This window comes from Hyperolius riggenbachi, chromosome 10, assembly GCF_040937935.1.
Source record: "Hyperolius riggenbachi isolate aHypRig1 chromosome 10, aHypRig1.pri, whole genome shotgun sequence".
Lineage (NCBI taxonomy): Eukaryota > Metazoa > Chordata > Amphibia > Anura > Hyperoliidae > Hyperolius > Hyperolius riggenbachi.
The window spans coordinates 78,775,184-78,790,212 of NC_090655.1; the positions used below are offsets into that span (position 1 = coordinate 78,775,184).

General features: G+C 43.8%; 1 protein-coding gene across 2 annotated transcripts in view; it reads right to left on the reverse strand.

The window, feature by feature from the left end:
• Positions 1-3,996: 3,996 nt before the first annotated feature.
• The window catches only part of PLPP4 (phospholipid phosphatase 4), a 238,766-nt gene continuing 227,733 nt past the window's right edge, over positions 3,997-15,029 (reverse strand). Inside the window, exons 7-8 of one of the 2 annotated variants that reach the window (XR_011024584.1) lie at positions 6,584-7,110; positions 3,997-6,488 (exon numbers count right to left, since the gene is read on the reverse strand). Coding sequence is in view for 1 of the 2 variants with exons in the window: in XM_068258847.1 (XP_068114948.1) it covers positions 6,911-7,110 (200 nt within the window). In the remaining variant the exon portion in view is untranslated. Of the gene's footprint in view, positions 7,111-15,029 lie in introns of both variants that reach the window. The other variant, XM_068258847.1, reaches the window with a different exon arrangement.

Consider the following 15,029-nt stretch of genomic DNA (forward strand, 5'->3'; position numbering starts at 1 on the left):
CTTTTTAGATACGGTGTTCTGGCTGCTTTAAAGAGACTCTGTAACAATTTTTTCAGCCTTAGTTCTTCTATCCTATGAGTTCCTATGCCTGTTCTAATGTGCTGGGGCTTACTGCAGCTCTTCCTAATTACACTGTCTCTGTAATAAATCAATGTATCTTTCCTCTGTCCTGTTTGTCGGGCTAAGGCTTTGGTTGTGTGGAATGTGCAGGGCTGCTTGTGATTGGTAGAAGCGATACACACCCTCTGCAGGCCCCCTGCATACTCACACACTATGCTTAGCTGAGCCTATTAGAAGCTGGTTAGTTTGTTTGTAAACATTGCCTAAAACTGTTAATTACAAGCCAGAATTGCAGCAGAGAGTGGCAGAAACAGCACAGAGGGGCACAGGAGAAAATAAGGAATAGAATGGTATGCTTTTTAGTGTAAGAATATTAGAGTACAGATTCTCTTTAAGCCTTGTACACATATATGAGGAGTGAAGCCTGCGAAGGTCGGACGGTATCCCAGTTCGGGGCTGTGTCCTGTACAGGCACGTTGCTAACCTGCAGGCTAGTGGTTCCATGGAGGGGGAGAGGAGTGCTATCCATGCAACACAGAGTGGGCTGGCAGAGTAGGAAAACAATGGCCCCGGCCTGCACTCAGCCAAGATGATATGCTAGGCTGAGCACTTGCTGACGCTTCGAGGTGGATTGAGGGTCGCTGTACATGTGCTATTTTTGGCAGAGGCGGTCCTGACTGGCTGCCTTAGCCAAGAACCATCAAGCATGTGTACAAGGCTTTACTTGATGTGAGGCCAGGTTCCCAGTGAGATGTTGCGTTATGTTCCCTGTATAACAGGAATGCAACACAGCACAACAAAAAAGCCTTGTTGCGTCACATACAGTTAATAAAAAGTAGCGGTAATACACTGCATACTATGCGTAATGCAGCCCGTTATGCTGCAACGCTTCAGCCCCACTGTGAATGCGCTATAAGTAGTGTATTGCAGTAAGCCGCATTACAAAGCGCCCGTTACACCGCATCTCATCGCACCACTGTGAATGAGGCCTAAGCCCTTGCCATTAAAGGTCACCTCCTTCCTTCCAACCATAATGCTCTGAGTGCATCACCTTCAGTCACCGTACCAGCTATATTTTATATTATATCTCCCCTCCATTTAGAGGAACTTTAGCAAAAAGGACAAAAAAGAAATCAATATATTGTAAAGTGAGAAATGAAAAAATAGAAGAGAGATCAAGAAATAAATGATATTCGCCATGTAATTTGTTCATGTTGTTTTATCCACAATGAGCCTGCATGTTATCACCTTTACTACCGTCAGACATGAAAAAAAATCAGACAGCACCAACTGTCATTACCTATAACCACACCCCTAACAATGTGATAGGCAATTTTTTTTTAATAGATATACATGTTCACAGAGGGAGACACTGGTTTCTAGGCAGTTGGAAGTAGCTGTTATTTCCCACAATGCAACAAGGTTCACAGTCAGACAGGAAATTGTCAGAACCTAGGTCCTGACATCACACTGTGAGAGGGGTATCACCACAATATCAGCCATATGGATCCCCCTGACGATCTATTCGAGAAAAGGTGAAACATTTGCACGGGAAAGGGGGTATCAGCTACTGACTGGGAGGAAATTCAATACTTGGTTACAGTTCCTCTTTAAGGTAAAAGGGCTTTCAATGTAGAGAGAATCAAGTGCTATGGGAACAGTAATAAACTTGCACTGAGCAGAAAAAAAATCCTTTTGGCTTGCTAGTCAGGTACGATGTAGTCATGTTGTCTTTAATTAAAAGAGCCTTGGTGCATCATCTCTGCTGGATAACAATTTATTCTCTCCCTTCTTAATACAGATGGAAGGTTTAGAGAAAACCGCAGTCTATTTATACCGGAAGGTGGACACTGCTGGGCAGCCCTGCTCCACAGCACATCCCTTTTCCTGGCAGTGCCGCCTCCTTCGGGGCACCTCAACCCGCGCTGTTTACCTGCGTGTGTCCCAGCTGTTACTATGCATAGCAATCTCGGCTAATAAGACGCTGGCTGCAGACAAGCCTGTGGCGCAGTTTGTGAGCCAGAAAAATGTACTTTTCATTTATTAATTCAGAAATCAATACAGCGGTTTCTTTATCCCGTTGCCTTTAGGAGGATGGCTCAGGCCTCTATCTCGCCTGCCTCGTTTGAAGAAGTGTCTGATGCAGGCGACGTACAGCAAGTTTAATTGATGGAAACATTGTTTTGCCATAGAGATGTTTTCAAGGATGACAGCAGAACACAGGACTGCGCAGTCAGGAAAAATGAGGCAATACGGTACCACAATCTTGTATAGCCAGATGCAGTCTGCAGGCATATTTTTAAGTTAAAGGCTTTTCCCTTAAAAACAAAAACACATTTGGCGTACATCTGAATTGGCAAGTATAATGCATACGCAGCAAAGTTGTTTTTAAGTACTGCTCTGAGCAAAGAGATCAAGCTCAGCTTATGAATATAAATACAACATAGATATGGTATACTGCGTACTTTTACAGACAACCTTCTAAATATTTTTTGATACTGTGTAGAAAAAGAACATTATTTATCTTTATATTTGAAATGAATTCTGGAAACACTCCGATCAGAGAATCCATCAGCATCCACCTGCGGCTTAGAAATGATGACATAACCACTCACTGGACACTTTATTAGGAATGCTGTACTATTACTATGTAGGGATTGGCTTTGCCCCCCAAACAGTCTTACGTCCTCACCCCATGGACTCCACAACATGCTGCAACATTCATTTCCGATTCTGGTTCATTTTGTCAGAACTGCATCACGGAATTTCTGCAGATTGGTCAGCTGCAAGTTCATGCTTTGACACTCATGCTCTATCCTATCCCAAAGCACCACCAGCTTAGGCATGTTGGAGGATCACTTAGATATGGGGGCGCGATTCGTACTGTTACTGTTACATTTGGGCACCGAAGTGCGATCTGAACAGCAAGCCATGTTTTAGCTCAAATGTAGTACATAGGTACAAATAATACAAGTCCTACTGTTAAAATGTCTGAAGTCCTTTTCTATTTTCTTTTATTGCAAGTGGTAAAAACTAGTGCTGTTACCTATGCAAATTAGAAAATCGGCTGTCCTGAAAAGTAAATAGCAGGCAGAACACTTCAATTTGGCTGAGAAAACACTGCAAATAACATTTTAGTGCTGAAAAGTTCAAAAGGTCATTACTTCTGCTTGTCTTTCAGATGACTGAAGCAGATTTTACATCAGACTCTGGTAGCTGCTGTTAGTTCAGTCTTATGGTACCCATACACGGTACAATAAAAACATTCCATTTTCCATTTTTTTTCTAGCAAAAAGATTGAAATAAACGAAAGTTGAACAGAATCTTTTTTCGATCAAGAAAAAATGAACGATTATCACATTTTTTTGAAATAAAAATCAGATCGGACGTGTTGGAAAAAATCTTTATATTCGATCTAATAGAATTATCAAACTAAATTATCTAATCAGAAAAAAATATGAAAAATTGTACCATGTATGGGCACCTTTAAAAAATGCAGCCCCTAAAAGGTAGATACAAAAATATTATAATCTGTTCTGTTACTTATGTTGTATTTACCATTAGAGCTACACATACAGTTAATTATCTCAGAACTTTATTTTCAATTCAGGTTTGCTTAGAGATTGTCACTCCACTTTTGTAAACAAATGTATAATTTTTCCAAGATCAGTTATTGTACACACATTTCAACTCTTTTTCACGCTATAATAGATAGAAATAAAAAACCTAATTAGTGATTAGAAATGTTATTTCCTGAATTGAACAGGTTTCCAGGTAAACACTTAACCCAGGACGCAAACAAAGAGATGAGAGCTGTGGGAACATCTGTGCACCAAACCAATCACTTCTTTCATGGTTTTAAGCAAGATTACTTTGTTTTTTTTTATCCTTGCATTAGATAGTGATACCAACCTCAGGCAGAAATGGAATAGTCGTTTTTAATTAATATCATTACAGTACAAAATGATAAATGCTGTATCAATGATTAAATGTAAACAAGTTTACCTTATAAATAGAAAAATACTGCTTTAGAATACTCAAATCTGTATTCCAACAGAACGGTGCAGTTACCCCTTCAAGGTAAAATACCCAGACCAACCCATGAATACTTTGGCTTTGTAGAGCTAAATGCAGCACTATGTCAGTAAACTTTAATGCAGAATCTTCTCTCCAGAGCCCCAGAAAGGCAGGAAGTGGCACTAGGCCTGCTCATGTTATCATTAGGTCATTCAAGTAAATATTATAATGGCAACTGGTAGTATAGGGTGAATTCATATTTTTTTTTTCTTTATTAGTTTTCATTTTGTTTTGTGAGCTGGAAAATCTATATTAAAATATTATAACCTATTACACATCTGCAAAAATAGCAAACATCACAGCAGAGTAACTGAACTGACATTTGAGGTGAAAGACAGGAGAAAGGCTAAACTCTTTAGCTCAGTGTTCCCCAACCCTGTCCTCAGGGCCCACCAACAGTGCATGTTTTGTGGAAATCCACTGAGATATTTAATCAGCTCTGCTGAGACATCAATTACCTCACCTGTGAATGCGTGTGGTTTCCAGCAAACCATGTACTGTTGGTGGGCCTTGAGGACAGGGTTGGGGAACTATACTTAAGCTCAACTCTTTAGCCTCATACAGCATACATAGCCATTTTTACGCAGATGACATTACTTTGGGACAAAACCGTGTATACTATTCCAGATTATAATTATTTAAAGTGGATCCGAGATAAACTTTTACTCATAGCATAATTGTATTCCTTTCATATAATTTACAGGGCATTCCTCAAGCCAAATACTTTTTTGTTTTTGTTTTAATACTCTAATTCCCTATAAACTAAACAAACCTCGCCCACAACTCCTTTTGTGCCTTGGTACTGTAGCAAGGGCTTATGGGAGCTCAGTCTGGGCAGGAGGAGGAGGTTACTTGCCATTGATTTCAGAGGCAGAGGGAGGAGGAGAGGGAACTTAATTTACACACAGGCAAGCTGATAGCATCTCCAGCCCTCAGCCTGTGACAATGTGACAAACAGAACATAGCTGCCCTCATTGTATCACAGGAATAAATAATCATAAACTTTCAAAGCGGTTTGCAGCTAGATATGCTGTGTAAACTATCTAAAAACTTTAGATAAGATATATAGACAAGTACTTGTTATAGATATTTAGATAAGATATATAGACAAGTTACTTGTTATAGATAGTTTTTCATCTCGGATACGCTTTAAGTAATCACACCTGGAAGACACTAAGGTTAGGTAATGGGTTGTGATAAGGGTTATCTTATCACAGCAGAGGCATAAACAAGATTCTGAATACAGTTAGGGATAAGGTACGGGGAAATAATAAGGTTAGGATACGCATGTGAGTTGGGGAAATTTCAGAGTTCTCAGGGGACTCCTAAAACAAAATGCTAGCAAACTTCAAAACAGTTTAACAGTGAAAGTGTTAATATCCAGTGTAAAAAAGACAGGGTACTGGCAATGCTCCCCCAGACAGATGTATGCAACAACTGATAAAAAAAAAAAAAGTATCCCTAAAGTTCAGAGTCGCTAACTTCCACATTTACCACCATGATGGGTAACATTCCCGTAATTAGTAGTAAGTTAGAAAAAAAAATGAGTTTGCAAATAAAAATTGCATTAATTCCATTTTCTTCAGCCCACACAACATTTCACAACACCAAGAGCAACAAACTGGTGGTTGACATCATGCAGCTGACAGACAGGTTCCAGAGCTCAGCAGGTTATCACACTAACATGTCACTTGTAGGCTCTTTGCAAGCTCGATGCAGAACAAAGACAGCTTCACATGCATCATAACATTTTCTGATCAGATCCAAACCGTTTTTTTTTTTGTTTAAAAAAAAGAGAAAGTATATTTCATGCATAGACAGTTGCCAACACACAACGAAACACATCTATCCTTTTCATCAGTGCGGCACACTGATGCTTAAATGCTGAACAGCAAGACTTACAAAAATTTGTTTTACACAGCAACGGAACAGAGAACATTGAAAGTGCACAAAGAAACCGGAACACCACCTGTATGCATCAACCATACAGGAAGAGAGTAGCACAGCAGTAGTGATGTAACGTGAGGCAGTAGAAGTGCTTCAGTCATAGAGCGACGGTTCCTGCACTGGGTGGGAACTTGTATCAAAAAAAGACCAATGGCATCGGAGGAAGCATGGACAATAGGTCTGGTCTGTGCTACAGGTTTTAAAAGACTGGAAATCCTATCAGTGCTGAAATAAAATTTGCGCAAGAAGAGCCATGGTGAGCACCTGGGTGGTCAGTAGATCATCATCATCATTACCTTTCTGCAGTCAGTTTGGTCTTTTTACGGGAGTGGGAAGAGTTCTTGGGTGTGACAGTGTCATCCAGGTGGTACAATATTCCCCAACAGATTCCCGGTGGAAACTTCCTGAAAAGAGGATGCATATCACAAATAAAAGTATTGTGTAAACTCAATTCATATGTTCAAACAACAGTGGCATCCCGGCAAGAAAGGATACTCACTTGTATAGGGCAACAACAAAGGGCACCGAGCTGCTGTACCAAACCAGAGCCCACTGCAGCCCCGCCCCTTAGCAAGGGTGGATAGTTGCTGAGAAGAAAAGGTGTGATCACAGCACAAAATACGGACACACAGCACCATCATTATACGATGAATAAAGACTGCCATGAGGATTTCTGCAGATGGAATTCCCGTCTCTTGGACTTTTGTGCTGGGATTGATGACATTACAGTTACTGGCCACGGAATTTGTTCCATCACAGACACAGTGCAGGAAACCTCTCCCATGAGGCTAAATGAGGCTATAAGTCAGGTGGCACCACTTGGTGGTCATACCGGTCCCTCTGTCATGGTCTCATGCATGAGGCCGTCTGTGTTTTCCGTGGCTGCAGGCTCCTCTTTCTTGGGGGCGCTGACCTGGTGGAGGCACACAGAAGGCCGATGGCAAGTCGAGTGCGTCAGCGGTGGGTAATGCTGTCTATAGCAGATGTAGGCTAAGATCAAACCAATCACGCCGCCCACAAAAGCATCTGAAAAAGTATAGAAAATTAGATGAATTTTTTTGCATTGCGATGGATTAAAAGGATACAGCCTGTCCATACCAGATTCAATGTTAGAGCTATTCAATATTCAGGTATGTCGACCTCCAATCCTCGAGAGCCGAGGTCCTCACACATTTTTGGCACAGCTCAAATTAACTGATGGGACTAAATCAGGAAAGGTGTGCTTATTCAAGTAAAACATATTACTCCATTTCTCATTCCATCCAAGACTGCCATGGTTATGACCCTTGAGGAGTGGAATTTGACACCAGAGTTATATAGCTTGCAGCCTTGCTAGTTAAGTCTCTTTAGTTGGTGGTATCCTCATCTTATTTAAGTGGTAGTGTATGTACTGCTATGAGTGCTTAAAATAGCTTGCTTTAAATGGGACCATGAAGAGTAAAACAAAATCGGTGCATTATTAATTTTACACTCACGCCTCACTTCACACGCCACGTCTCCTATCGTATGCCTCACCAAAATATCTACCATCTATCCTTCCATCTCAAATGGTACCTTACCTACTCCTTCTTTTCCATCCCCACTTCTCTGCTTACCACCACCTGTCCACCCATTCCTCACCAACCAATGCATTCCCTGATGCATTGGTTGGTGACCTAACCTACCCTCTCATCCCTTATCTATCCTATCCCCCATACCAGCTTGCTGACCCTTACCTACCACCCACCACAACCTGTTGTGCCCACCCCCATCATAAGCTATGCTATCCTGCTGCCTATGTGATAAAATAACTCTAGTCATGCATTTGTAAGAAGGCTTTTCTGGTTTTGTTTTATATTTTATGAATGGAGCTTGCAGTGGTAGTACATATAGGGCCTGATGCACTAACTAGTGGTAATATAGCCGTGCACAGACAGCACGCAGAGATATTACTGTTACTATTGGCAGCATGTATAGCGAGTAATACTATTGATGCGACCTGCAAGACTCAAGTAGCTTGAACGTTACTATGGTAACGCTCATTAGTAAAGGTGGCCATACATCAGGTGACTTGGCAACCGATCGACCATCTGATTATTATAATCTAATCGGATGAAAGTGGGTGCCGCAAAGTGCACTCCTGATCAACGATACCACTAGTTTCAAGCCAAAATTAGTTGCATTAATTGGTTGGACGTGCTGCAAGATGTTGGGTCGTCGTGGTCAGTTGGGTGCGTGGCGGTAACGGCGAGCGGTATCAGGACGAGCAACGAACATGACAAAACCTCTAACGATGTCCCCCCTAATGCGCTCCATCTGGTGCCCAATGTGCTATACATTACCTATCTGCTACCACCGATGGCTCTGTGCGCTGTCCTCCATCCATACATGCATCCCACGAGGTTGCTGGCGTACACCTACATTGTCTGATGTATGGGCACTTTAACACAGGTTACCGTAGCAATATTCAGGCTATTACGATGGTTGCGCTTATATCCTAATTTGCAGTATATGCTGCCAGTAGTAACGGTGGTTTCACCATGCACTGTCTGTTCATGGCAATATTACCATACTTTTGTCCATCAATCCTATAAATACATAAAGTATTTTAAAAACAAACTGAGCAATAGATGCCTAAATCATTGCTGATTTCAAATGCGAGTAAAGGTGGCCATACACTAATAGATACCATCAGATCGACCAACAGATAGATCCCTCTCTGATCTAATCTGATCAAAGAGGGAATTTTGCCCATACACTGCATACAGGTGCTGTGGAGAGGCCGCTTGCCTCGCCATCCCCTAACCTTCACCCATTTGGGCTCCCCTGGCCAGCAGCAACAACGTCACCTGTCCAGCCGGCGCAAGTCCCCGGGATTCGTGCTGTCCTCACTTCTTCCCCTTTCCCCTTCCTGTCACGTCTCACTTTCTTCTCCGTCTCCTCTTCCCTTCCTGTCACCTCCTGTGACTAGTGGAAGTTCATACAGTAGAGGGCGTGCTACTGTTTGAACTTCAGCTAGGCACAGGACGTAATAGAAAGGGAAGAGGAGACTGAGAAGAAAGTGAGACAGCATGGACCCCGGGGGACTCGCACCGCCCTGACAGGTGATGTTATTGCTGCCGTTATGCTGCGTCAGTCGTTGCTGAATCAAACGTCGCTAGCAACACGCACCCAACCTGCCAACGATCTAACAAAATTTTCCATCGGGATTGATTGACTGTCAGCGTTAACGATTTCGCAGCAGATTTGTTTACAGTGATCGAATCTGCTGTGTATCGGCCGGAATTCGACCCAGTGTATGGGTTACTTAAAGAGATGCTTAAGCCTGAAAGAGAAAAACTGTTTTACTCACCTGGGGCTTCTACCAGCCCCCTGCAGCCATCCCGTGCACTCGCAGTCACTCATGGATCCTCATGTCCCACGCCGCCGGCTAGTTTCGTTTTCGTCCGACAAGCGCACTGCGTCTGCACAAGCCTGGCCACGCGTCTGCTTCTTTGCGTTCCAGCATGCAGTAGCGTCCTGCGCAGGCTGCTATTGCGGACTGGAACGTGAACAAGCAGACACGTGACCAGGCCTGTCGCCAAAAACGAAACTAGCTGGCGGCGGGGGGACAGGAGGATCTGTGAGTAACTGCGTGGGCACTGGACGGCTGCAGGGGGCTGGTAGAAGCCCCAGGTGAGACAAACTGATTTTATCTTTCAGGCTTATGTGTCACTTTAAGACAGATTAGAATGTGCAGAGGAGTTATGTAAACGTTAAATTTGTCAATTTCAGCGCAGACATGAGTTCTTTGAAATAAATGTCTGCAAATTCTACAAGCATCTTCTTCCCATAAATTTACCTTGCTTTATTGTGATCTGTTATGTTGAAATGCAGAACAGACTTTACTGTTACCCAGTGGGTGCCGTAAACAAGCAACATATTTACTGCCAATTTTAGGATACTTTCATTTTGTATATTTAAGTACGTGCTCAGTCCAACACATTCAGATTCATTCTTTACAGTTACATTCAAATACATTCAAAATAAAAATCAGCATATGATACTAAAATACTTGAGCCTGATTCACATTCCAAAACACAATCACTAAGCGCTTTCCCATTGCAAATTTGCACAACGATTTCCATAGTGTTTTTTAAAGGAATGTGTGTTTTCGTACATCATTTTAAAGAGGAAATGTAGTGAAAATGACATAAAAAATATAGTTGCTTATTTTCTACAATATTCATTTATAGATTGTTTAGCCAGTGTTTGCCCATTGTAAACTCTTTCATCACCCTGATTTACAATCTGAAATGTATCACTGGTGGTGACATCTTTACTTCTGCCAGGTGATCTATACTGAATGTTCGTTACTGAGAGTTCTATGCGTAGAGGGAGATACTGCTTGCTGTGCAGTTGGGAAAATCCATTTTTCCCACAATGCAACAAGGTTTGCAGACAGCAAACTCTCAGGATCATGTAAGCAGACACAAAACTGTCAATTTCAAATAGACAAAATGTTTATTGGTATACTCGACAAAGTGTTGCAACGCATTTCACAGGTATAGTCCTGCTTCCTCAGGCAATAAAAATAGGGGAGCACACAACAGTCGTAGGTCCGGGATGCACCAGGCGGAAGCAGGAAATTTGGGCGCATGAGGCAGGTGGAGAAAAAGGGAGCCGCCATTCACTCCCATAATAAATATCGTTTAATGGGCGCCCAACAGGAAAAAAGGGCGCCCGGAGAAAAATAACGTTTTAAAAGCGGAGCCCAGAGACTTTTAATGTTTTATAACTGCTTCTGATGATTACACATTATTTAATGATTTATAATTTTTTTAAACATTACTTTTAAACGAAAAACCGTAAAATTTTTTTTTATAAACATTATTTGTAAACGAAAAACCGCACCATATTTTTTTTAAACGTTATTAACCACTTGCCGACCGCCTACTTCATATTGGCGGCGGCAAAGTGGCAGCCCCAGGACCACATAACGCAGAATGGTGTCAGGTCCTGGGGCACTGTTTTGCCGGGGATCGCGCGCTGGGATGCGCACGCGTTTAATACACTTTGTAATGTTTACAAAGTGTATTATACAGGCTGCCTCCTGCCCTGGTGGTCCCATTGTCCGAGGGACCACCAGGGCAGGCTGCAGCCACCCTAGTCTGCACCCAAACACACTGATCTGCCCCCCCCCTGCCCCCTGATCGCCCACAGCACCCCTCAGACCCCCCCTGCCCACCACCCAGACCACTGTTTGCACACAATCACCCCCCTAATCACCCATCAATCACTCCCTGTCACTATCTGTCAACACTATTTTTTTTTTTTAGTCCCTAAACTGCCCCCTGGGTACTCCTGATCACCCTCCCCACCCCTCAGATTCTCCCCAGACCCCCCCCCCCTGTGTACTGTATGCATCTATCCCCCCTGATCACCTGTCAATCACCTGTCAATCACCCATCAATCACCCCCTGTCACTGTCACCCATCAATCGGCCCCTAACCTGCCCCTTGCGGGCAATCTGATCACCCACCCACACCAATAGATTGCCCGCAGATCCGACATCAGATCACCTCCCAAGTGCAGTGTTTACATCTGTTCTCTACTCTAAACACCCACTAATTACCCATCAATCACCCCCTATCACCACCTGTCACTGTTACCCATCAGATTAGACCCTAATCTGCCCCTTGCGGGCACCCAATCACCCGCCCACACGCTCAGATTGCCCTCAGACCCCCCCTTATCAATTCGCCAGTGCATTATTTACATCCGTTCTTCCCTGTAATAACCCACTGATCACCTGTCAATCACCCATCAATCACCCCCCGTCACTGCCACCCATCAATCACCCCCTGTCACTGCCACCCATCAATCAGCCCCTAACCTGCCCCTTGCGGGCAATCTGATCACCCACCCACACCAATAGATCGCCCGCAGATCCGACTTCAGATCACCTCCCAAGTGCAGTGTTTACATCTGTTCTCTACCCTAAACACCCACTAATTACCCATCAATCACCCCCTGTCACTGCTACCCATCAGATTAGACCCCTATCTGCCCCTTGCGGGCACCCAATCACCCGCCCACACGCTCAGATTGCCCTCAGACCCCCCCTTATCAATTCGCCAGTGCATTATTTACATCTGTTCTTCCCTGTAATAACCCACTGATCACCTGTCAATCACCTATCAATCACCCATCAATCACCCCCTGTCACTGCCACCCATCAATCACCCCCTGTCACTGCCACCCATCAATCACCCCCTGTCACTGCCACCCATCAATCAGCCCCTAACCTGCCCCTTGCGGGCAATCTGATCACCCACCCAAACCAATAGATCGCCCGCAGATCCGACATCAGATCACCTCCCAAGTGCATTGTTTACATCTGTTCTCTCCTGTAAACACCCACTAATTACCCATCAATCACCCCCTATCACCACCTGTCACTGTTACCCATCAAAAAAGACCCTAATCTGCCCCTTGCGGGCACCCAATCACCCGCCCCACACGCTCAGATTGCCCTCAGACCCCCCCTTATAAATTCGCCAGTGCAATATTTACATCTGTTCTTCCCTGTAATAACCCACTGATCACTCGCTGGTCAATCACCTGTCAATCACCTATCAATCACCCATCAATCACCCCCTGTCACTGCCACCCATCAATCACCCCCTGTCACTGCCACCCATCAATCAGCCCCTAACCTGCCCCTTGCGGGCAATCTGATCACCCACCCACACCATCAGATTGCCCCAGACCTACCCTCAGATCACCTCCAAAGTGCATTGTTTACATCTGTTCTGCCATCTAATCACCCACTGATCACCCATCAATCAGCCCCTGTCACTGCTACCCATCAGATTAGACCCCTATCTGCCCCTAGGGCACCCAATCACCCGCCCACACCCTCAGAACACCCTCAGACCCCAGCCCTGATCACCTCGCCAGTGCATTGCTTGCATCTATTCCCCCCACTAATCACACCTTGAGACACCCATCAATCACCTCCTGTCACCACCTAACACACCTACCCATCAAATCAGGCCCTAATTTGCCCCGTGTGGGCTCCTGATCACTCGGCCAAACCCTCAGATCCCCCTCAGACCCCCTTCCGATCACCTCCCCAGTGCATTGATTGCATCTATTTTCCCCTCTAACCACCCCCTGAGACACCCATCAATCACCTCCTGTCTCCCCCCTAGCACTCCTATCCATCAGATCAGGCCCAATACAACCTGGCATGTAAGAGGCCACCCTGCTTATGACCGGTTCCACAAAATTCACACCCTCATAGACCACCTGCCATCAAAATTTGCAGATGCTTATACCCCTGAACAGTCATTTTGAGACTACTCACGGTTTTGGGCCCGTAAAATGCCAGGGCAGTATAGGAACTCCACAAGTGACCCCTTTTTAGAAAAAAGACACCCCAAGGTATTCTGTAAGGTGTATGAAGCATTTATAGAAGATTTAATTTTTTGTCAAAAGTTAGCGGAAATTGATTTTTATTGTTTTTTCACAAAGTTTCATTTTTCACTAACTTGTGACAAAAAATAAGATCTTCTATGAACTCACCATACACCTAACGGAATACCTTGGGGTGTCTTCTTTCTAAAATGGGGTCACTTGTGGCGTTCCTATACTGCCCTGGCATTTTAGGGTCCCTAAACCATGAGGAGTAGTCTAGAAAACAAATGCCTCAAAATGACCTGTGAATAGGACGTTGGGCCCCTTAGCGCACCTAGGCTGCAAAAAAGTGCCACACGTGTGGTATTGCCGTACTCAGGAGAAGTAGTATAATGTGTTTTGGGGTGTATTTTTACACATACCCATGCTGGGTGGGAGAAACATCTCTGTAAATGACAATTTTTTGATTTTTTTTACACACAATTGTCCATTTACAGAGATTATACTACTTCTCTTGAGTACGGCGATACCACATGTGTGGCACGTTTTTGCACCCTAACTGCGCTAAGGGGCCCAAAGTCCAATGAGTACCTTTAGGATTTCACAGGTCATTTTGCGACATTTGGTTTCAAGACTACTCCTCACGGTTTAGGGCCCCTAAAATGCCAGGGCAGTATAGGAACCCCACAAATGACCCCATTTTAGAAAGAAGACACCCCAAGGTATTCCGTTAGGAATATGGTGAGTTCATAGAAGATTTTATTTTTTGTCACAAGTTAGCGGAAAATGACACTTTGTGAAAAAAAACAATTAAAATCAATTTCCGCTTACTTGTGACAAAAAAGGGGAAGACGCAGAGGTCCAAAGGAGTCTGTTTGCATTGGGGTAGGCCAGAGATGGATTAAGATGAAATGGGACGTTAGGCAAGGTAGTAGCGTTGGCTTCCCGTTGTGATTCTTTTGATAATCTGAGATGGTAGAAGGGTCAGAGAAAGTGATAGCTGAGCACCCTGACTCCCACTAGACCCTAGGCCTAGATTGTCTTGGAGACGATCCTGCTCTGTGTATGAGGATGTACCCATACCCCATAGTATACCCCATAGATGCATGGGGACATTGGAATTGGCTTGCATTGGGAGAGATGCACAGAACTCTTTCTGCATTAAGAAGTGGGGAGAGGCAGGAGGGTGCAGGTTCCAAAATAATAGGAGAGAAGGAGAGTAAGGGTCCTGGCAAAGCTGCAATATCCACAATGAGTGTGTGTGTGTGTGTGTGGTGGTGGTGGTGGGGGGGAGTGATAGAGGGGTCCAGGGTGACCCGCACAGTTCCTTACACACTATATTTCCATCTTCATCTTTTCATTATATGTAAGAAATGTATTTTTGTTTTTCCAAAGCGAGGATCCAACTTTGAGAGTGTTGGCTATCTGACGTTGATTTAAAGGATACCCGAAGTGACATGTGACATGATGAGATAGACATGTGTATGTACAGTGCCTAGCACACAATAACTATGCTGTGTTCCTTTTTTTCTTTCTCTGCCTGAAAGAGTTAAATATCAGGTATG